Source organism: Struthio camelus, chromosome 2 (assembly GCF_040807025.1).
Source record: "Struthio camelus isolate bStrCam1 chromosome 2, bStrCam1.hap1, whole genome shotgun sequence".
Lineage (NCBI taxonomy): Eukaryota > Metazoa > Chordata > Aves > Struthioniformes > Struthionidae > Struthio > Struthio camelus.
This window is the reverse complement of record NC_090943.1, coordinates 41,964,470-41,987,475: the sequence shown is the minus strand read 5'-3', so window position 1 is coordinate 41,987,475 and position 23,006 is coordinate 41,964,470. Positions and strand designations below refer to the sequence as shown.

General features: G+C 39.2%; 1 protein-coding gene and 1 long non-coding RNA gene across 21 annotated transcripts in view; one reads left to right on the top strand and one right to left on the bottom strand.

The window, feature by feature from the left end:
- The window catches only part of SATB1 (SATB homeobox 1), a 93,873-nt gene that overhangs the window by 47,663 nt on the left and 23,204 nt on the right, over positions 1–23,006 (top strand). For all 20 annotated transcript variants that reach the window (XM_068935376.1, XM_068935365.1, XM_068935357.1 and 17 more), the window contains 3 exons: positions 1,728–2,182; positions 10,820–11,032; positions 19,156–19,311. In XM_068935376.1, coding sequence (XP_068791477.1) covers positions 1,728–2,182; positions 10,820–11,032; positions 19,156–19,311 — 824 coding nt within the window. The remainder of the gene's footprint in view (positions 1–1,727; positions 2,183–10,819; positions 11,033–19,155; positions 19,312–23,006) is intronic.
- The window catches only part of LOC138066332 (uncharacterized), a 155,899-nt gene continuing 135,086 nt past the window's right edge, over positions 2,194–23,006 (bottom strand). Inside the window, exon 4 of the long non-coding RNA XR_011139676.1 lies at positions 2,194–7,243. This is a non-coding gene — a long non-coding RNA (uncharacterized lncRNA). The remainder of the gene's footprint in view (positions 7,244–23,006) is intronic.

Genomic DNA, 23,006 nt, shown 5'->3' with positions numbered 1-23,006 from the left:
GACGGGGGGATGTGACCGTTCCCACAGCATCCTCCGCCACTTCCGTTGCAGGGAAGCTCTTACGGCAAGTGCTATGCATGGCGCAAACGCTGCAGAGGGAGCGTAGGGAGAGCGCGCTTGCCTCTGGGGCAGGAGAGGAACGCAATTGGCTGCAGTCTGTGTTATGTGACCTGACAAGACAGGTTCATAGCCTGTTCTTTTGGGGACACTGAAAACAGCGTATATGAAACGTGTGGGTGTGCTTGCTTCTGTATAACCTAATGCTGGGAAGAGAGGCCAATGTGTCCCTGAAGCCACGCTGAGGAGGAACGGAGACAAGGCGCTTTGCTGAGGGACTGCAACTCGCTTCTAGACACCAGACCTCTGTGCAGACAAACCTAGCTTTTTAATTTCTGCCCGTGATGGGAGAGAGGGGGAAGGCAGGGGTGCAGGTGGCAGTCCAGGTGCCGGTTTCTTCTTCCAGGTCTCATCCCTCTGGAGGACAGGGTGATCTTTTACTGAAGACGTACTGTTCTACTGTTAATGAAGATCATAATTACTATGAAAAGCACAGATATTGCTTTTTTTTAAAAAAAAAAAAAAGTTTTTTTATTAGTATAAGAAGAAATTGCTACAACACTTCTGTGAAGATACTGGAATTTTGCCTTTTAAATAAATGCATATTTTCCTAAAGCTATTTCTAAACCAACGTTGCTAAAAATCTAGAACTGAAATTGCTTACAATGGAAAAGTGCCATACATTGATAAAAATGAGACACTTTTGCATTAACCTGGAGTTATTGTATATCATCTTATTCTGTACAAGAGGGGAGCTGGAAGAACTCTTGTAGTTTAAAGAGGCATGTTGTTAATTAAAAAAAGAAGGTGTGTCAACTCAGATGAGTTGATATAAGAAAAAAGTCAACCATGTTGCAAGTCACTGAAAAAACAAGATGTATACATGGTTGCAAGCTAAAGCAGCCCATCTGTGTAATTTACATAAATTATACTACTTCCTAGCGGTCCCATACAATTGATGCAGCATCTAGAAATTAGCAGAGCATGGGGCAGTCCGCACCCTGTCTGACTTGTTGTGGATTTCCCGTGGCTGGGAACTGTAGAGTAGTGAGGACTCCACAGGAGTAACAAAATTAGTCATTGGGGGCTTCTTTCTCTTCCCTTCCCTTTCACAAAGGTCTGGATATGCTTTCCAGTGTCGGCCCCCTTTCCCTTTATGTATATGCACTCATTGTTTCACATGCATTTTCTGTAGTGTATGGATTGCTTTCCTATCTCTCGTCCATACCGCCTCTCTAGTTGCTTGCTGCCCTTGTCTCAAGTACTTTACATCCAGCATTGTATGCCAGCTTTCTGCCACACGCTCGTGTTTTCTCTTGCAATTGTTATGTTGCACCTTTGCAAAGCTCAGGAAAAGTTACTCCTTTGCCTTGTACGGTTTCCAGCCCATTGTTTCAGTTCTGATGTTTTGCTAGTTCATCCTAGGGCTCCACGATGATGATGATGGGCTGTTTGCTGGGTTTTTTTTTAATGTCTACTCCACCTTCCTGGGAAGGCAAAAAATAGTAGCAGTGATGAACTATGACGGACCGTACAGTGAGCTCGGACATGCATGTGATACTTTATTTATTTATTTTTATTAGCACGTCTTGTGAGGAGTGTGACATACGCAGTTTTTGGTTCCTCTGTAGTCTTATGTTGGCTTCTTCAATGTTTCTTTTCCACCGTAGTTGAGATGGATAGCCTTTCTGAACTATCCCAACAAGGTGCCAACCATGTCAACTTCGGTCAGCAGCCGGTCCCAGGGAACACAGCCGAACAGCCTCCATCCCCTGTTCAGCTTTCTCATGGTAGTCAACCATCCGTTCGGACCCCGCTTCCAAACCTGCACCCTGGACTTGTATCTACTCCCATTAGCCCTCAGCTGGTAAATCAGCAGCTGGTAATGGCCCAGTTGCTGAACCAGCAGTATGCAGTGAACAGACTTCTAGCCCAGCAGTCCTTAAACCAACAGTACTTGAACCACCCTCCTCCTGTCAGTAGATCCATGAACAAGCCGTTGGAGCAGCAGGTCTCAACAAACACAGAGGTGTCTTCCGAAATCTACCAGTGGGTCCGCGATGAACTGAAACGAGCAGGAATCTCACAGGCAGTATTTGCACGTGTGGCTTTTAACCGAACTCAGGTCAGTCTTTTCTGGGTTTTTTCTGTTTGGGTTTTTTTTTTGTTTTTGATCTGAGAGTCCCTCCTTTTTTTTTTGTCCTTTTTTTTTTCCAGTAATTATCACATTTTAAGTCTCTCTCTTCATTTCTGCCCTGCCGCTTAGCTCCTGTGGAAGAACCACACTTCCTGGTGTTGATACAGTATACAGATCTCCAATGACCCAGTTTGTGGATATACCCGCTCTTCTTAGAGGTGTATTTATTCCTTTCCAGTTGTAATGGTTTTGAATGACTTAATCTTTACTGGAAAGGAAAATGAACAGCTCTGTGCCATTCACAAAGTCACCCAGCACATTTTCTTTTGTGTTGTAAAGGTATAGCTATACTGACCATATGCATGCACTGAACAACAGTCATCTTAGATGTTCTTCAGATAGTCTTTTAATCTTATTTGCATTTAGTTTTATTATTTTCTAGTGAAAATCGTAATAACATGACACATTCTGAAAAGACCTCAATTAAAAAAATAAAAGTTTTATTTTTAGGTTTTCTGTTCTTTCATGTGGGTTTGTAGCTTGTTGTTTTGAGATTGCCTATGTCCACATCAGAGAATATACTTCAGCTCTTCAGTGCAGAAAAAACTTTAGCCCTAGCAAAGCTGATAAGTAACACTAAAATGTGTTATTTTTTACACCTGTTTTAGAAGCTAACCCTGTTATAATTTATTCTGCTCTATGAATTTAACTTAATGCCATGTTGCATGGAATTTAATCAAGCAGAAGTTGCAGGAGAAATGTCAGTGTATCCAATGCAAATAATAAGATCTCAAATTTTAAAAAAAATCTGTTTTAACAGAAAATATAATAGGATTCTTAATAAGAAATATTTTGAATGTATGTAAGTAAATTGGCTTCAGATTCCACATTTTTAAACTTAAGGAACAAGTATTTGTCCATTGTAGAATATAATAGAAAATTATAGTTTGGGCCTTTCTTGAAGTGTTGATGTTTCTCCTTGCATGGCTTACAGAATGAAAACAGTTTCAAATGCACTGGTACCAGGTTTGCAATAGCATGTCATTTGTAATCATTCTGAATTATTATTATTGCCTTAAAATTTTTTTACATTCTCCTTTAGCTAAAAGAAAGTACATAGTGCGATTTCTCTGTAGAGCTGTGTGTGTGTCCGTCTGTCTGTATGTGTGTGTGTTTTCCTTCTTAACTATGCAGGTCTTTTATACATTGTTGTTACTTGTGTAACTTATATGAGTTAAGTTCCAGCAGTTGATATATTTATACATAAGTGAACATATATTTGTTTAATACCATATTTAATATTTTGACTATTGCTAATATTAAGTATTGGTTCCTCTGTAGTCTTATGTTGGCTTCTTCAATGTTTCTTTTCCACCGTAGTTGAGATATACGGTGAAATAATAATATATTCCAGTTACTGTGGTCTGGGGCTGTCATCCTACAGGGGCAAAAAGCTGAGCAAATAATTCAGAAAATGAATAATGCATTAGTTATTCACTTCTTGAACTTGTCTAAAAGCAGCTATTTTCTCCCAGCTTCCTTCCCCCTCCAAATTCATTTTTTCAGTTGTTGTCAGCTAGTTTTGCATACAGTTTTTGGTCTGTCATTTGTGCATGAACATGATTTGTTATTTGGAATACAAGGATGATTGGTTCTGACTAGACTTCAAATTTATATGACACAGCATATAAAGATACCCTTGAGATAGGATGAGTGCAACTATAGGTCCAGATTTCTACTGCATGTGCCGATTCCTAATTACTAGACATTTTTCTTACTACAAATGCTATCAAAATTTGCTTGAAGTTCATTTCTTCCACAGACATCGTGGTTAACCAGTTTGATAAAATGTGTTCAAAGTGACCCAAACTGGGAGGAAACCCAAAAAGTGAATATTGGAAAAAAAAAAGTCCAGTGAAAAGATGTGAGATATATACACACACACACACACACACACACACACACGCATACATATATATACACACATATATATGTGTATGTATGTAATATATTTTGGCAATATTCAACCAGATCTACTTTAAAGAGCACAGAGTAGTATCCCCCATATCCTACAAATTGTGTTAGCTAATCATATTAGTATTTACAGTTAGCTGTTTAAGTGTTTGCAATATTTGTTATTTATTGTGGCAAATGTAGGGAACAGAAAGGAAAAATACTGGGAGTTTAGACAATACTAGCCTCACTCTTGCTAAAAGATATTTCAGCCTGCTCATAGGCAAGTGAAGCCCCATTGATTCCAGAGGAGTTCATTGTAGGCACATTTTTTTCTTTGCAAGATTAAAACTTGTCATTTATACCCACAGTAACAGCTGAAGCCCAAGTAGGCCTACAGGTATAGATACCTGTGATTTTTATATGAAAGCATTTAGATTTGATTTGCTTGCTGTACTTCAGAATTTATAACAGCTTATTCAAGGATTTATCCTAGGATCACATTTAAGTACATTTAAGTAAAATTAGGGTAACACTTCAGTAAGTGATGCTTTTTTTTTTTTTTTTTTGGAGAGAGCAAATGGAAATACTTGTTTAAATTCAGCTACTGTTTTCTGAGATAAAAAGCTAACTCAGGCTTAACACTGACATTTCTGAAACTGTCATAAGCATATTTGAGCTGTGTCCAGGGACCATATCATGCCATCAGCTTTTGAAGGCAGGAGACCTCACTGAAATCGGTTAGGAGTTCTGCGCAAAAAAACCCGATGTCTAGATATAGTCTCAGATGAGGGAAGAGATTCACTTTCAGCATAAAAGTAAAGGAAGGAAGTGAATTTTAAAACTAAGAGTAATTCAGCTTAATGTTTTGGCAGTAAAAATGGACTTTAGCTGAATTAGCGGAAGGTTTTGGCACCTCCCATTTTACAGACTTGCGCTCTGCAATATGAATCCAGAATTTGGTAGGTTTTTGTGTGAGTAGGGAGAATTCTCCCAGTTCAGAAATCATCTTTTGGCCATATTTTTCAAGGATTTTTGGGCTGGGGGAAAAATGTTGACCAGAAATGTTTCTGCTTACTTCCAGCCCCAAGCAAAGAATTTTGGTAAAATTACTTCTGACCTTCTTTCTTTTAATTATCATTTAGAAGACAGAAAAAAAAAAAAAAAACCCTCAGCCACACCTAAGGAAACTGAAAGGGCGTTCTTAATCTCTTCTTGGAGAATTTCTCCCGAGCCCTAGCTTCAGAGTGGTAGTTTCAAAAATGTGTAGTTCTCAGGAATGTGTCTCGCAAAGATTAATCAGAGAAGAGTCCAGAAAGCTGTAACTTGAATGAAAATTAGCATCTCTACATGCACAATGGAGCGATTGTTGTAGTCAGCAGCAGTTTCTGCGGGTGGAGCAGCTCTCCCCGCGAGAAATTTCTCAGTATCGCTCCTAGGAAGGCTTCAGCGCGCAGTGGGCTCCAAAGTTTTATTTGTCCTTCAGCAGTTGCTATTCCAGCTCACTGGCTGCAAAGAAATAGATTGAATCCTGTTAGTACCGCTTTGTAGTGCACCGTGAAAAAGTTTGTTGAGTCAGGATTTGTCCTAGCAGGTCCGAATTTCACCTCAAGCCTGGCTAGCAAATGTGTGTACCAGTTTCTGTGTTTGCGAGGGTAATTTCAGTAAATTGAGCTGCTTGTTTCGGTTGCCAATCAGCTGAATTAATAAATTTAGTGTTCTTCTCCAGCTGATGTCAGTGCACTGTGCAGACGCCTCATTCTGTTGAAATTCAGTCTTGGTTCAGCTTTTTGCTGCGTTTTGCTCGGCATGTGTGCACCGACCAAGGGCAGCCCCAGGCGGACGTGCCGACACGCGGCGTCCCTATGCCAACCCTTCCCGCAGCCTCCGTGAGCAAATAGGGTCAGGCCGACTCTGCCCATTTGCTATGAAACTGAGAGGCCCTTTACTCTGTTCAGCTTTCTCGAAAGTGCTGGGGCATCCGCATGTGTTCCTCTCAGCCACCTCGAGAGCACTAAATAAATAAACAAACGCCCTCTACCATTTCTGTCATGTTTGTAAATGCAAACATGAGTCAGGAGATGGCAAGCTTCGGTTCCCGCAAGGAAGTCTCGACATTTGGCTTCAAGGTGTAATTTAAGCTGGTGCACGGTATAGTGACATATGTGTAGGGTGCAGGCAAGGAGCAGTTAGTCATGGTTGTGGCTGGAGCCGTGTGGTCTCTGAATCGCCAGTGTTAGTGTTTGCGTGCGCTTTCAATCATCACATATGTGGCATGAACTCGGGTTTTGCTGTGCAGAGATGACCTCTCCTCTCCAGCTTTGCAAAAGGAGGGGGAGTGCTTTTGCCACTTTTGCCATGTCTAACTATTGTCATTTTTCTTCTTCCCCCAAGTGACAATTTTTCATCTCAAGGTTTTGGAATACTTCTCCGTGTTTCTGCCAGATACTTTTCTCTCCTCCTCCTTTCTACTTCACCGCCATGCATCCTCAAAAAATCAGTTGCCAGAGTACACTGCATTTTGTTCATGTAAAGTGCCTTTTTTCATACGTGAATACTTCTGTCTATTTAGGACAGTGCTCATACTAAGTCTGGGCAATTGTTATTTTCAGGAAGCACACTTGGATGCAGTAAACTGGTCTCTGTAATTTTAAAACAAAATCCAAGTTTACACCAACCACCTTCTCAGGCACTTTTTTTCCCTTCCATTTTGTCTTTGGCACACTTTATTTTCCAGTAAAATGAAAAATGAAGATGGATTATTCAAAATTGATAACAGTAATGGACCATCATGTAATGTTTTATTGAATTTGAGTTCTGTAAATTATGTGGTAGAGAGAAATTTGCCTGCTTAAGTATAACAGAAATTGCCACTGTATTCATATAATTCTTCGTAGTGTAATTTAAGAAAAGCACACTATCCATATCACTATTGAATAAAAGGTAAAAAGGTGCTATTACACTATCATGACAGCTCTCCTCTTGCTACTAAGCGACATAGATAAATGTGTCTGCTTATAACTTACCTGGCAGGGAGCCAGGCTTGGGGGTGGAGCTTGCACATAATCTTCCACCTGGACATGTGACTTAAGCACCCTGCAACGGAGACAGATAGTGTTCAGGGATGTTCTGCATGTTTTGGGGAGGTTTTGGCAAATTGCATTTTTCTTCTGGGAGCTTTGAAGTTCTATAAGGCTGATAAAAATCTATTTGAATCAGTGATTACGTTCAAAGAGGAGACAAACCGGGGGCCAGACAGGCAGTGTTTTTGTTCATATTGGCAGGCACTTTCGTTTATCTCCGGTTTTAAAGAATTCGTAATTAGCTTTTGAAAGCACTGATAATATTTATTGAACATTTTTGTGCAATTAGTAATGAATTATACTTGCGGTGACGTGTAAATTTTATTGGGGGGGGGGGGGAAGTTTGGTAACATCTTAAGAAAATACATTTCCAGTGTGAGAAGAATAGAAGGGAAGAAGAGTGAGGGGGACTCGGAGCCTTACAGTTTTTATGATTCCTGTGCAAAATGACATTTAGCTTTTGGGCAACCTGAAGTACCAGGAGATCACACCAAGAGATGTATCTTGGCACACCAGTTCCAGCCTGATAAAATGCATAGTAAATCTCTGCCTGTCAGTATGAGGCAGGATGCGAAGGCTGAAGCATTCTTTCTAGGATTTTCCATTTTTACATTTTGTCATACAATTTTTAGCCAAATGTTAGTACTCAAAAAATTGAAGCACTATCATTGAAGTAGTATTTGGTGCAGAGAAACTGCACTGTGAGACTTCCCCCACACCTAGCACAACGCCTATTTTTATGTGTTATTCACACACGTATTCTTGACCTTTAGGTTCGAAGTTCCTAGAAGTAAACATCTCTTTTTTTTTGCCTTCTCCTGGCGTTCCTATCTCCCTCTGCTCTCTACGTCTGTATCCTCTGCTGTGCTTCCAGCTCAGGCTAGGAGTCATGGCAGTGATGGGGGAGGAGAGAGACATGATTACTTTATGGCATTTCTAATCACCAAGAGTTGTCCTGCAGAAATGCTTATGCTAGCAAACACAACAAAACTACAACTGTCTATTTTCCTTGTGTATGTATTTCACTGAGGGAGGGGGAAGAGTTATACCAGAAGCCTTTTCTACTTGTTTAAGCTGCCCACTACATGGGAAAGGCTTATACCAGTCAATATTTTTAGTATGGGCTAGACTATTTTTCAATGATATTTTCTGTCATTGACAGTGGGTTGTTGGTAACGAGTATCCTCTCCTGCCAGGGATCAGTCCACTTGAGTTTATTTTTTTTCTTATTCTTCTTAAGCCTGGTGCAGTTGTTTTCTGCAGAGTAGTGGTCAGAAATCGCATGTGTTTACACCTCAGTCATACATCCTGTGTTCTGCAGGCAGCTTTGCCTCGTCTCCAGTGGCACTAAATCATTTTTGACACTCCTGGGAGGATGGGTAGTGTAACTCTGCCACTGACAAACAATAAAAGCAGTGGGCTTGAGTGCTTACAAGTATAACAAACTCATATATAATAATTTCCGTATTTGTTAATAAGTAAATTTATTGTTGGGACTAATCACTATGACAATTTTTTAAAACTATGATCCACACAAATACCACTTTTGTCTGTAACTCATATATTTACCTTCTGAATAGTTTCTACCTGGACAACAGAAAAGAGGAGGGATGAAGAATAGTGGTAAGAAAGTATCCGCCAGGATTTTATTTTTTCAGTTCTCCTGCAGACTATGTTTCAGGCTCAGTGCTGGAAAGAGGGTTTGTGTTTTCCATCCCCTTTTCCCTCCCGCAAGTGCCGGTGCGTACAGGGAGCCCAGTTGACCTGAGAGAGAGGTCTACAGCCCATCCCCATGAGCCGGGGCTTCGCTGGAAGGGTGCTTGCTCTCCAGCTCTCCTCCTAGGAGGTTTATAAGGGGCTTTTGCTGGGTATGAAAGCACCTTTGAGAGAGGTGACAACTTCTTTAGGTCCTGCTAATGTCAGATGTCACTACAGAGGTGACAGGAAGCAGAGGCTTGCACAGTAGGTGTACGCAGCAACCCGTTAGGAAGGGATGTCTTCATCAGGCTTGCCTCTCATTTTTAGCAGTTTTGTTGCCTTCTTGTCCTCTCCCCTCTACCCCTTAATAAGGAACTTAAATGTAACAGTTCTTTAAGAAAAAATCATTGGATTGTGCTATTTCTTCAAAACAACATCCATGTTTGCTTGTTATGCTAGCCATAAAAGCCTCTCAGACCAAACTTTTCTCCTTGTCCCATCATGGCAACAGCATTTATTTTAAAAAGAAGTTCACGTTTGCTTTTGCAAAAGTTAGTTTTCTTATCCCTACCTTGTCACTTCAAGATAGTAGAGCATTTTTTATTTCTGACATATTTAAAAGAAGAATTTGGTTTGAGGGAGGAGAGTTTCAAGAACCTGTTGACATTAAATTTCTCGTTGCACTCACAGGTTGATAAATATTTCATCTTTTAGAGTAATTAGGTGTCCCAGATCACCAAACCTGCTCTATTGCTGAGAGTCGAAATCAAATGATTACGTAGGAAACTTGGTGTGGTCTGTATAAGCCGCTGGCAGCCTGCTGCCATCTGCAGCTGACCATTTCTGGCTCGCTGCTACATATGCCCTGTCTGCTGTTTTTCTTTCATTCCCAATATTCACTTTAATGTATCTTTGCTGGACTCTGAAAGCTGTCAAAGGACGCAGCAGTAAATGGCCCGAGGAATTGGGACCCACATCCCTTCCCAAACAGGCTCCCTGAAACCAGGGATGAGGTCCCAAACTCACCCTCGTCAGCCAGCTGCTCCCTTATGGAAAGTATCGTCAGCCTGCAACAATTTGCCTCTCTTCACAGTGAAAAACCCCATGTAGTATTTTAAGTGTCTGTTAAAGGACATCACCACCTGGCACCTTTGGTGCCTGGCATCTTTGAGTCAAAATATATTTGCTACGTACACCGTTTCTGACAGATCTATGGACGGGTTTGCTGGATTTTGACTTCAACATCAGTTGCCAACAGTAAATTTTGTTACCTGTTGTTACACTGATATGCCCGTTTGGTCTTGCTAAGGACCATGTTCCTCTCAAAACAAAGTATTGACATATAATAGATACAGACCTCAGTCAGTTAAGCAGTATTCGAGGAACGTCATGTGTTTATTGTCTCAGATTAATTATGAAATATCACTTCTTTCCAAGGTGCTGTTTGAGTTGCTGAAAATGTGGAAAGCCATTTCTATAAGTTTGCTGTGTTTTTTGTCTAGGAAAGCCTGAGAACAGCACAAGGTAGCACCTTGGAACTACGTGGATTTCATTTACTCCTAACTTCTTCCGATTGTCTGGTGACTGTGAAAGATTTTATGGCAGGTTAAGCCAGTAAAAGAAAGGAGACCAATTAGGCAGATTCAGTTTACGTTGTGTGTAAAACAGATGCTTAATAAAATTAAGAGTACAACTGAGGCTCTCTTCTCTGCTACCTAAATTGCCATTATTATATTCCTATGTGGAGTGAGTAGTACATTTGGCTATTCTCATTCTAAACCTAGTGGAAAGAATAAAAAGGAATGATGAGCAGTAGCTTTGCAGAGCGCATTTTTACAAAAGCTCACCTAGGCTAACTATCCAGCCTTTTTTTCCCTCCCCCTCCCTACAGGGCTTGCTCTCAGAAATCCTCCGAAAGGAAGAGGATCCCAAGACAGCCTCGCAGTCCTTACTGGTAAACCTTCGGGCTATGCAGAACTTCTTGCAGTTGCCAGAAGCCGAACGAGATCGGATTTACCAGGACGAAAGGGAAAGGAGCTTGAACGCAGCCTCTGCCATGGGCCCAGCACCTCTCATAAGCACACCGCCTAGCCGCCCTCCACAAGTAAACTGCTCTCTATGTCTTCTAGATGTGCTCATTCTGCTTTCTCTGTGTCCAGCTGGGTGGTATCTTTTTTTTTTTTTTTTTAAACTTACTAATGCTATTACATTTTTTTAGATGCTAATTGAATCATTATTTTCTGTGCATATCACGAGTTAAATTTAGGAAATGCCTCGGATTGTAGTAGCAGCTCATTGCTATCTATTTTCTAGTTTTAAGATAATCTATACATTATGGTGCACACACAGGTGTGGTGTTTGTTTTGATTGTTCTATTAAGACATGAAGTTGATTTGGTCCTGGAACATCTTGGCTTTTAGCTCCCTTTTTTCTTATAATTCTCAGGTGTTGTTTTTATGTTACCATTTTAAATAGGGAATTTAAAGGATTTGGACAACTGAACTGAGTGGGAATGAAGGTAAAAGTATCACTTAGTACTTCATACTGCCTTAAAAATTGTCTTCCAGAAAACAAACAGGTACAACTAAAGGGAAGGGGGAGAGAAGATTCTCTCCCAAAATGTTGGGCTTTCCTTCACTAAGTCAAGCCATTGACAGCTTGCAGTGCTCTTCTAATTTATGCCTGTATGTCCAAATGGCATCCATTCAATGACTCTGCTGGAGCATAACAGTCTTGCAGTATCCATCACTCTGGAAGATTGGAATATGTTCATTAAATCTTAATTCAGTCCTCATTCAAATGAAGCTCCCATTGATTTCTGTAAAATCTATTGGGACTATTTGTTTAATGCTCCCAAAATGAGAAAGTTTGACAGACTGGGATCCAGAAACTCAATGTTGCAGTCCTTGTATCTGTCAAGGAAACTCTAAAATTTATGCTGGTTTAGGGTGCATGAAAAATATGGCTGTGAGCCACAGGAACGCGTAGGATTTCCACAAGGAAGAAATGTTGTTGTGAATGAAACACTCCAAAAAATGGTATACCTTTCCTGAAATAAGCTGCATTGCTGTAGATAACCTGCATTGCTGTAGCTCAAGGTTGTAGCTCTGCAAGGACAAAACAAACTGATATACAGATACTTGAGAAACATGCTGTATACACAATGCAGGTTAGCTATAAAAAAAAAAAAAAGAAAAAACAAAGCTTTGGGATTGTGGGAATTTTATGATGATATGAGTACAGAGCAGTCTTTGACTAAGCAGGCGCAAGCATATGCCTATGACTATATTCTGTACCCATTCTGAATGCTATAAATCCCCATAGATTATTTTTTCTAAATTTTCTGCCACTAATGGATGCTAAAGACCACACTAAGAGTAATAAATAACAAAAATGTAGGAAAAAGGAGGACAGAAGATCACTGCTGACCTGCTCTAGTACTTTTCATGAGAAGAGGAAATTTTTTTTGCAGAAGGAATAGACTGTGCTAATGGTCTAGTTTTGCTATCATTAACTGAGTTTAGTCTGTGAAATCCACTATAGATAGTATTCAAGATAAAGGATGAGAGTCTATTTACATAGTACTGCTTTAGTGGGAAATAGTTAAATACAGATAACACTATTTAAAATAACATTGGAGCTTGGTTTAATATCTGTCCCTACTCCCACAGTCCAGGTAATTCAGAGCAAAGGCTAACCCTTCGTTCTTAACTTATCTCTCTCTGCCAAGGTAATGTCTCACTCTGTCTCAAGTGGTCTTGGGCAATTTCACAGCTAAAGAACAGAGTTAATTACAGGACCTTCCAGAAGAATGTCAAGGCAGAGGGAGTCCTTGAATTGGTTTCAACTCACACCTTAACCTCTATAAATCCCTTGCAGCCAGAAAGGAAGTGAGACTGTTTTTTTCTGACAATACATACTGTAAGTCTAGATTTGGGGGAGTGTTAGATCTCTCTACTGCATTCTTGTATATATTTACATATCAATTTTTTAGGAGGAATCAGTACAGTTAACCTACTAACATTTTATGTTCAAAGTGGAAGAAGCATACAGTTTTGATTGTTTTTATCAGGAAAACAGGTTAAAAAGGAAACTTTCAAGACTAATACTTGAGCTCTTTAGAACAAAATGATTTTTCTAGTTGTTATACCGTTCTCTGCCATGTTACAAAACATATGCACTCTACCTAGTGAATGAATCTGTGCAGACCAGGAGGTAGAAACCTCTGAGTTGGGATTCTGCGTGACCTCTTCACGTGTTGCCAGAATCATCCACCTATAACCACATGTAGCACTTGCCACCTGCTACTAACTGTTTTGAGTCCTAATTTTCAAAATTAGAATACCCATGTTAATAACATAAGTACAATACTTAGTGCTAGAAATAATAATTAAATTATTCTAGTAATTGCCCCAGCAAATACAATTTTACAAATTATAGCAGAAATGATTTATAGGCATGCTACTGCAAAATTAACTCTGATACCCACCCTAAAATGTCCACATTATATTGAGTACATTATACTAAGGAAATAAAACAATTATCATCCTTACAACTACAGAATTTATTCTAAGAAATTATTTAAAGTTTCTATCCAGGAATACAGCACAATATTTTTCTAGTTTAGCTGTGAACTTCTTGGTTAACTATTGACAGACAAAACAGACCATTTATCCTGACAACAGAATTTACGCAAGAGCCAACATATTTAATACTAAATCTTTAGACCAGTGTAACATTTGAAACAATTAAACTATGAAACCATGAAAAATGAGAGCTAATATGCCACACATGAAGGTTTATTTTGCAATTGCAAGTTATCAGTTTCGGAAGGATGTGAAAATAAACATCCTGAAAAGGATCTATTTTGCATTTTTGTGTTGCCAACTGGTGGCCAGACAGTAGAGCAGACTTAACCATTTAGCAGCTGGGCTTGTTCTATGTGAATTGTGCATACTGTTACACACAAAAACAGAAAGCATGACCTTGGAGGTCTGGTAGGATAGTAGCAACTCACCAAGCCTAAACCCTGGTGCCTGAGTTAGAAGGAACTATGCTGAATTTATCTCATTTTTACAGCATTCTTACTAGTTGCAACTTGAGCTAATGTATCTGGATTGCTTCCAATTCTTTTTTGAAATCCCTTAAGAAGCTCTTTGTCCCCCATAGTTCTCCCTTTCTCTCTGACTTAAACAAAAAAGAAAAATCTTTTTTTTTTTTTTTTTAATTGAAAACATTAGCCTCTAATGCCTGAGCTATCAGGATGTGTGTATGGCACCCAAGCTGGTCAAGCTGTAGAAGTCTGCTGCTATCGTCCACACTGGCGGACTGACCCTGAGGGGACAGCATGCACAAGATTTTCCCCTTAATGTTGTTCACCTTGCCATTTTCCTGTGATAGAAGGCCTGTGTTAAACTCTTTCCTGGAGTAGCACAATTTGTAAATACTAGCATCTCCAGCAGGTAGGTGGAGATGTGCATGGAGACACAGTTCAACTCCTCCAACCTAGAGGGAAGAAAAAAAACTCCTTTCTTGTCCTAGTTCTCTTATTCCTGCCTTTTTTTAATTGAACACCCTTTACCTTACCACAGGGGTCTTTTCTAGACCCAAGTCAAGCTCAAGGGACAAGACTGATGTATGTCACGGGGGAATGAGAGGGAATGGGGATACTTTAGGGACCGTTCAGTGTTGAGCTGTGTTGGAGGGTGGCATAGTGCCCACTGGGGATGGACTCACCATCCACTCAGGCAGGGCCTGTTGAACATCTGGAGAGGAAGAGAGGTTCTCCTCCTCTGAAGGAGAACTGGAGGGGAGAACAGGGCAGGCAAGCAAGTTTCAGATTTTCTTTTTCAGAATATTTGGGTAAAAGCTGATTAGCCTTTCTGCAGTTTTGAGTGGTTATTTCTCAGAAGAGCAAATAATCTTCATTTTAGAAGAGCTAGAGAAGAATTCCCTCCCCCCCATCCCTATTCCCCAAAGAAAATTCCTGTCAACTCTTTGGGTTCATCATCATCCTGTATAAAAACAGAGTACGTGTAAGTCAAGGGCAGAATATAATTTGAACAAGACAGTGTCTTAGGTATCCACAAATCTTGCACGAGTCACTGTTCTGCATACTCATTTTAAGAAAACCTTAATTTTCACGAATATAATCCTGGCCTGCCTCTGGCTGCGGATAAAATACAGTTCATTCATGCTAAAGCAGTTTCAGCTTGGGTCCCAGAAATACGATGTCACTCTTGAAAGACTGGTCTTAAGGATAACACTTGTCTTGCTAGTCTTAAAGACTAGTGAATCTCCAATTCAGAGAACTCTGGATAACTCCAGCTCCCAGTCAACTTCACTGTGGAGTCCTGGAATTCAAACATACACACAAGTCATACTTAGCCACCAGCAAAATTTGTATTTCTAAGTCTCTCAACAATTTGAGATTTAGGTTGGTAGTCTTTGTGCCAAATTGCATTTTAATGAAACTCAAAATGAACAAAATATTAAATGCAACCCTCTCCCCCTGCAAAAACCACCATGGAGGAGAGTTAATGGAAACACTGACACTTAACTATAACTGCACTTCCAGGCGCCACTGTAATAATGGAGTAGTAAACCTTGTCCTGATAAAAGCTGTTCTGAAAGCAACAGCATTTATTGTACCCCTTGTGCTATTTGCAGAGCAGAACTGAAAAGTGGTTTGTTTTGCCTGGAATGAACTACTTTATGAATTTTAATGTACGATGTAATATTAAAAGCTAAACTAGGATTAAAGGAGATTTTTGTTCCCAAGCTAAAACAGTACTTATGAGAATGTGTTATAAAAGATTTTTTTTTTTTTGTTTCAGTTTCGATGAGGGAAAAGTGAGCTTCCATATTTGTGAAAACCTGCTCAGATTGGTTCAGCAGCAGCCTGTCTTTTGTTTAGGAAAACTGAATGAATCCAGAAGTTCTCACTATTGTGACCAGTCTTATTTGATGAGCAAATATGAATCTGGGCAGGTCAGGAGGTGATAGATGTGTTAGGTTTTTTCCAAGTATTTTTAAATGACTAAATAGGTTGTGATAGGAAGAGGGCCAAACAAGTTTCTAATTTTCAGTATGATAAGATGGTAAAGTACTGCTCCTGTATCCAGTTAATATTAGCATAATTTGGTTACTTTCACAAACAATTTAGCTGATCTATAGTTCCTTTTCAAAACAGAAGATGTGGGTATAATTGTGGGTGGGGTGAGAGATTATGTTTTGTTGTGTTTTTCTTTCCAAAATGAATCCTTTTTCCACCTCCTCTCAAGACTCTTAAGTTGCACTGGGTTTTTTTTTTGTTTTGGTTTGTTGTTTTTTTTTTTGAGGAGGTTCAAGCCTCTATCTTGAACCCAATTCTGAGTTCAGCACAACAGAATAGATGCTTGCTATGTACAAATTATGAAGCAGTTTTCTGTACGGATATTCTCCAGGAGGTTAATTAGCATTATTACATGGTATTCATCAGACCAGAGCAGACCAATCGTCCATCTAGTCCAGCCACAGTCTATACCTGATCTTTAAAAAGAAATTGTTAAGAGGCAAGGGAAGAATTTTTGTACTTAGCCTACTGTATAAATTAGAGAGGGAGAGGGGGTGGCTGTAAACAACAACTCTTGACAGTCCCCAAACTAATCATTTTATAACTTCAAGAATTTCGCTCTTCTGAAGCTCTTTGGGCTAGTCTGGTATTTTGATGCAGATATTAGTGTTTTGTGTTGTTCAGTTCCCTATTCAATACCAACAGAAAGCAATAGGAGTCTTTCTTTTAACTTAGTGATAGAGTAGGTGCTAAGCTGAGCTTGGCATTGTACCTGTAGAAAAATAGATGTGATTTGCCTACCAGAATGGAGGTTTTCATTAGTTCCCCTGAGTTAAATGCATATCCATATTAAATCAGGCATTGACAAGTGTGGACAAAGACACACGATTTAAATTATGTCTCCAACATATGTGTGTGAGACTTGTGTTTTTATGACTTGGGTGTTCACAATCAGTTAAGTAGTCTCTGAAGTACTGCTACAACATAGAGCTGTTTTTTGAAGCCGAGTAGCAATCAAAAAGGTAATGTGCTTATGGAAGAAGAGACATTTTGATCAGGATCACAAGACTGAAGCATTTCTTTCCCAAAAGATACCCTGGAATTTCAGGTTCTAACAGAGTACTTTCATCCTCTTGTCTCCCCTCTAAGGACTCTCCAAGATTAATTACAAATTGGAAGTACTTCTTTGGAAAGACTGAATTAACTCTGGCAAAATTTAAACCTGCGGTCCAAGAGGATGCGTTGACCACAAAGCCATGACTTTTTAATTTTCTAATTTAGCTTAGCCTAGTTTTTGCACACAAGCAGTGAAAGCTGTCTCCAGTAGTATGTTACGCTATGCTGGAGTATATAACATTGCCATGGGTTGCCAGTTACCTAATTTGCTCAGAACCAGGCATGTATTTTCCCACCCTGCATTTCCTACCTGAAGAACAGAGGTTCAAGGTGCTGCACCTCATGCTGCCTGCTGACAGGCATCTTAAATGTTTCTGAGAAGCTGTTGGCCCAGGCTTTGCCATCATGTACTATAGTAACCTATGCAAAATCTCACACTGTACAAAAGGAAACACTTCAATATTCAGGTCATTGCCACAGGCTACAAATGGTTTTAAGATGAAAACAAATCACATAATATACTGCATGCAACATTCTGGCATTTTTCTCCGTTTCTTATGTCATTTAGTACTGCTTTTTTCAGATGCTAGAAAGTCCTAATGCCTACCAGTAGGAGGCAGGTGGAAGCACATGCGTATGCTTTGTTCTTGCTGAGTTTTCCATTTCAACTGATGGGCATGTGTTAGCATTGCTCTTGTAACACCTGATAGACAAATCAGGCTCAGCAAAAGTGGCATGCACTCACAGTTTCTGGATTAGATTATTTTATTTTAAAGATACCACGGAGGGTACTTACCATGAATTGAGCATGACATTTTGAGGAAAAAATGGGTTGATGGTTTGCCGAAGTATGTCTCGCACCCAAACCCTTTGACTCTCACATCATGAGATCCCGTGACATATGAAAGCTGATGCAGAGTGAGATTAAAAGATGAATTATCACGTCATCATCATTTCCCTTTGAACTCTGAGGGGTTTCAAAGCGCTGGAAGATGCTGACTTGCACTGGATTAAACTGACAGTGAAACTGTGGTTTTAGACACGTTCCTGAGAGCAGGCTGAATCGCCCTCTGGAAGCACCTAGCTCTGTCCACTAATTTCAGAGGTAGTCTGAATTTCTTAGACTAGACATCTAACTTCTAAATGGCTAAATTAATTCAGCTCTCAACAACTTCAGTATGAATCAGTAGGTTTGAATCAAAATTGAAAAGCTGGATTTTGCATCATCACCTTGTGGGTTCCTGTCAGAAATCCAATCTTCCCCTTCATCTCTAGGTCCACTACTGTCAAACAAGCATTGCATGCTTAGCTGCTAAAGAAAAATGTTATCCTTAATTATGGGGAATATTGTAGGGATATTTTGAGAAAATTCGTAGAGTACCTGCTGATTTGTTGTCCCTCTCAAATAGTGCTGCAGCAACTGCACTATAACCTTGGTGGGATGCTTCTTGATGTTGAAACATCACTTCCACCATTTCCAGAAGCTTTCCGATGAATGAAAGGATGATATTCTCCTGTGCATTGTGTCACCACTGATCTATTTTTCTGTTTTTTCTTAACACTGCAAGTGCAGCAAAAATAAAAGTAGTAGTGGAATAATCATTTTGTCATGTTTTCATGCTTTTTTGTAACCAGGACTGCAAGAAGAATAAATACTTGAAAAAATAGATTTGATGTATGTAAGCGAAATCCAAGACTTAATAGTTTTAAGAAAGCCCTATCTTGGTTTTGTGAATAAGTATATTTAAATATGCATTAGTCTAAATTGTTGCTTTTTTAAGTAGCTTAAAAATTAAACTGATAATCCAATAGTTAAAGAGAAGGTTAAACCTAAAGCGAGACCTTTTTTATACTGTCATGCATTTGAGTACACTGGTCATAAGGCATTAATCAAGATGTATCTATGCTTTTATTTCCTTTGAGAATCTTTTATGCTGTAGTTACAATTCTTACTTAATTTGAATAAAAGGAATAAAATGGAAGGAGTGACTACTTGGGGAGGGAAAGGGGAAAAGAAATTTTGGTAATAAAAATATCTCATAAAATATATTTTCTAGGTCAAAACAGCTACTATTGCTACAGAGAGGAACGGAAAAACAGAAAACAATTCCATGAACATTAATGCTTCCATTTATGATGAGATTCAGCAGGAAATGAAGAGAGCTAAAGTGTCTCAAGCACTGTTTGCAAAGGTTGCAGCAACCAAAAGCCAGGTAAAGTTTCCCAGGCACGGCAGCTTCGTTGTCATGCGTGCTTTCTTTCCCATCTGTTTTTGATCTATTTCTGTGTGAATTGTGGTGGCTGGCTTGGTTAGTACAACAGCACAGGACCACAACTTAGAGCTTGTTGTTCAGTCCAAAGATAACGTATGGTTGCCATCGCTGGACCGAGTTGAGGAGTAGCTTCCCGAGATACGGTCTTCTCTCTTCCCCATCAGCGAGATGTGTTCGTTGTATGCTTGCAGGTCTTGCACAGCTCAGAAAGCATCAGTTTCGTAAGGTCATAGTTGGTGTGAATGAGGAAAAAGCTGTGTGCAAGCTATATATATTGCCGCAGAATTAATCTCGAGGCTGTGGGGTTTTGCAATTGCATGTGCCTATAACCAGGAATGCTAGGGGGCTGGGTTTTGTGAACACGGTTAGTTAGAAACGGAGCTTGGTGAAACAGGCCCACTCTTGAGGATGTGGGCTGAAGGTGGGGCAGATGTCTGAGTTGAGAAAACAAATTACAGTCATCCAAGTTAAACCTGAGAAAACATGTATGGTCTTTAGGGAATACAATGACTGCTTGGTGACCTGTGCATGTGCACGCATCTATATTGCATATTCAGTTTTAAGCCTTTGTCATACGATACACTACTCTGTTTTCTTTAAACAAAGTATTTCTGTCAGGGAGATCAGCAAGCAAGGTATTCTCTTGTTGGGCGTGATTTTCCTAAAGTTACGTGTCTTCTGAGAAAGTCTGACAGTGTGTGTAAAACCATGACCTAAGTGAGAACGTACTCAAGAAGCAAGTGAAGGAAAAACATATAGGAAAAATGGGAAAGACTAGCCCCATGGCTATATCAATACTTGAAAGAAATGTTAAAGATATCAATGTCTACAATGTTAAGTTTTCATATCAGATTAAAAATTAAGTCCACTCAGGCATTTTTCCTTTACTTTGCTAAAACGGCTTCATAGAAGAACATAGCATCTTCCAGTGAAAGCTGATAATGATCAGTTAGCCTAACGTTTCTTGGGCCTTCAGTATTTCTATGCCTTTTTTCTTTTTAATACTATTTAACTTTGGACTTCTACGGTGTTCGCATTTTGGAGTTTACTCCATTTCATTGTATAGAAAGGATGTTGTCTCTTAAGTTATATGCTGTAAGGAACATTTAAAGGGATATTTTGGAAATGTTATATCAAAATGATTAAACTCAAGCTGTGGACTGTAAAAATTACAGCTTTATAGGCCACATGCCTGCTTACCCTTCAATCACTGTCAAAGTGATAATTTCTACAATAATATGTTTCTTTTATTGTGAGATTCTAAACACCAAGTGCTGTTTAAACATTAAACTGAATTGTTTATGTTAGTGCTGTACTCAGTGTGTCATACATCAGGCCACTATAATCTCCCATGGAATGTAAAAATTCTGTCATGAATCATGGCTTGTATATCGGAAATTACTGTAATTTTGATTGGAAATTACAGGGCTCTTGAAATGTTTCTAATTATGATAGAATGTTACAGCAGCTTCCAACCTGTGTGCTCCTCAGATGTCTTTATTTACATGTCAAGACTAAGAGTTAGAGAATTGTCCGTCTTCTACACCTTCCCCTTTTCTTTGCAGTTCTCACCAGAGCTAAGGTATGAATCTAATCTATGTGATTTTGATCTCATATTATTTGTGTGATAGTGTATTTATTGCAGTATATAGTCTTACAATTTTTAGGCAGGACAGCTCTTCCAATGCTGATTTTACAAGGCATAGGTAATCAAAGCAAGGCACAAAAGCTTCCAGAGGATGAAGTGTCTTTTTTTTTTTTATTTTTTTGTATGAGTTTGTACGAGATTCTAAATTTTATACCAATACTATGTTATGAGTATACAAAACAAACAAAAGAGAACACCCAGTTCTCTTCATTTCCACTGTGGAGATTAGGCCCGTATTCTCAGAGGTTACTTTTCTTCTGGATTTAAGCAATGTAATGTTAATTTATGTATTAAGCAAGTTTTCGAGACTGACACCTTCCCAGGGATAGAGTAACAGTCTGTAGTTAGCCAAAGTGCCATTTGTAGGAGAAATCTGCTTCACAGAAATAACCCCAGAGGTAAACTGAATGCGTTTGCTTTTCTCTAACCGTTTGACTGCTAATCAGCCAGTCAGTATTTTTTTTTAAAATGTAGCAAGCCATGTATGCTACAGGCAATAGCTGCTGTGTAAAAAATTCTACATTGGAGCTTGCCTACAGTACCAACGAGAAGTATTTCTTAGAGAAAAGATCTTTCTTGTGCAGAAAAAAGTGGGACTTATCTTAAAGGTTCTTTAAGAGGCTCTTAAATGGTTCGTAAAGAGGTTCGTTGCCTTTTCAGTTTTGGAAATATTGGGTTTCCCACTCAGAAATGGGAATTCTGGGATTATCACCTCCAGTTAAAATGAAAAGTCTGGAGGACACGTAGCAGAAAATGACATGTCGGTTAAAATCTTTGTGTTTAAACGTGGCAAAAATTGAACATTCATGTTCTTTTATTTTGGGTATAAAAGATTAACTGCTGATTGTAAACTGTTGGAATTACAGTACAGAACAGTATGTGATCCAAAGCAGGTCCTCCAGTGCACAAAGATACTTACTTGCTGAAGGACTGTTTTTCTAAAGAAACTGAGTTGTGTCAACATGAGACTGGGCTTCCAAGTAGCCAGCACCTGCAAGGTGGCTGGGCTTGCCTGAGTCAAGGCACTGCAGATAATATACTGCTGACTAGAGCACTTTGAGCAGAGTAGCTATTAAATGATGCACTACAAAAGTTTCTATTTAGGTAATGTGGAGGTAAAAACTGAGCCTCTTCCCTTGTGTTGCATCAGTGCCTTTGATAACAGTTACCTGATTTGCAGAGGACCATATATGGGCCTGCTGTTTGACAAACCAGATGATAGAGGCTTGGTTCCGGAGAGGTTTTAGCGTAAGGTAAGGCAAGGAAGGAATGACAAAAGCAGGAAGAGATTTCCGTGATATTAGTAAGATCGTGTCCTGGCTTAGGTGAGTGATAATTTACATACGAGCAGTTTCACAATGCGCTGTGGTGGTGGTTTCCTCCAAAACTGCGTGGTGGCTTTCCCAAAGGAAAGGGCACGTCTGGTGCATAGGTGTGAATGATTTTAGGAATTTAGCTAGAAGATTCCTTCCAATATAACATTATTTTTCTTTATAGGAAAGTGTGTGTTCTATCTGTTTTAAGGATTTCTATATATTTAATGATTTTAAGAATCCTTAAGGATTTTGAGGATCAATATATTATCCATAAAATGTCTGTTAAATCAAAATACGTATTTTATCAGTTATTGTGTTTATACATAGGATCTAAGGAAGATTATATAATTCAGATTGTTTGAATACATAATTTCTTATCTGTGTTTTAGAACTATAATTGGCCAAAACAATCTTCTATCAATATTTAAATTTTTTTAATTCAGTTTGGTCTGCCTAACAGGCCTACTTTTATTTTAGGCTATTTTGGAAAGAGAGTTTTAGAAAACAGCGTGCAAATGAAAGAAAGGAATGTTTATGAAGTGATGCATTGTCTGCTCCCAGGTTCTTTAGATTTTGGTGGGAGGAGGGCAATATTTACAACATTGTTTGCTAAAATTTAATCAGCACACCTGAATGAGTTAAAACGAAAAGCATCTCCACATACATAAATT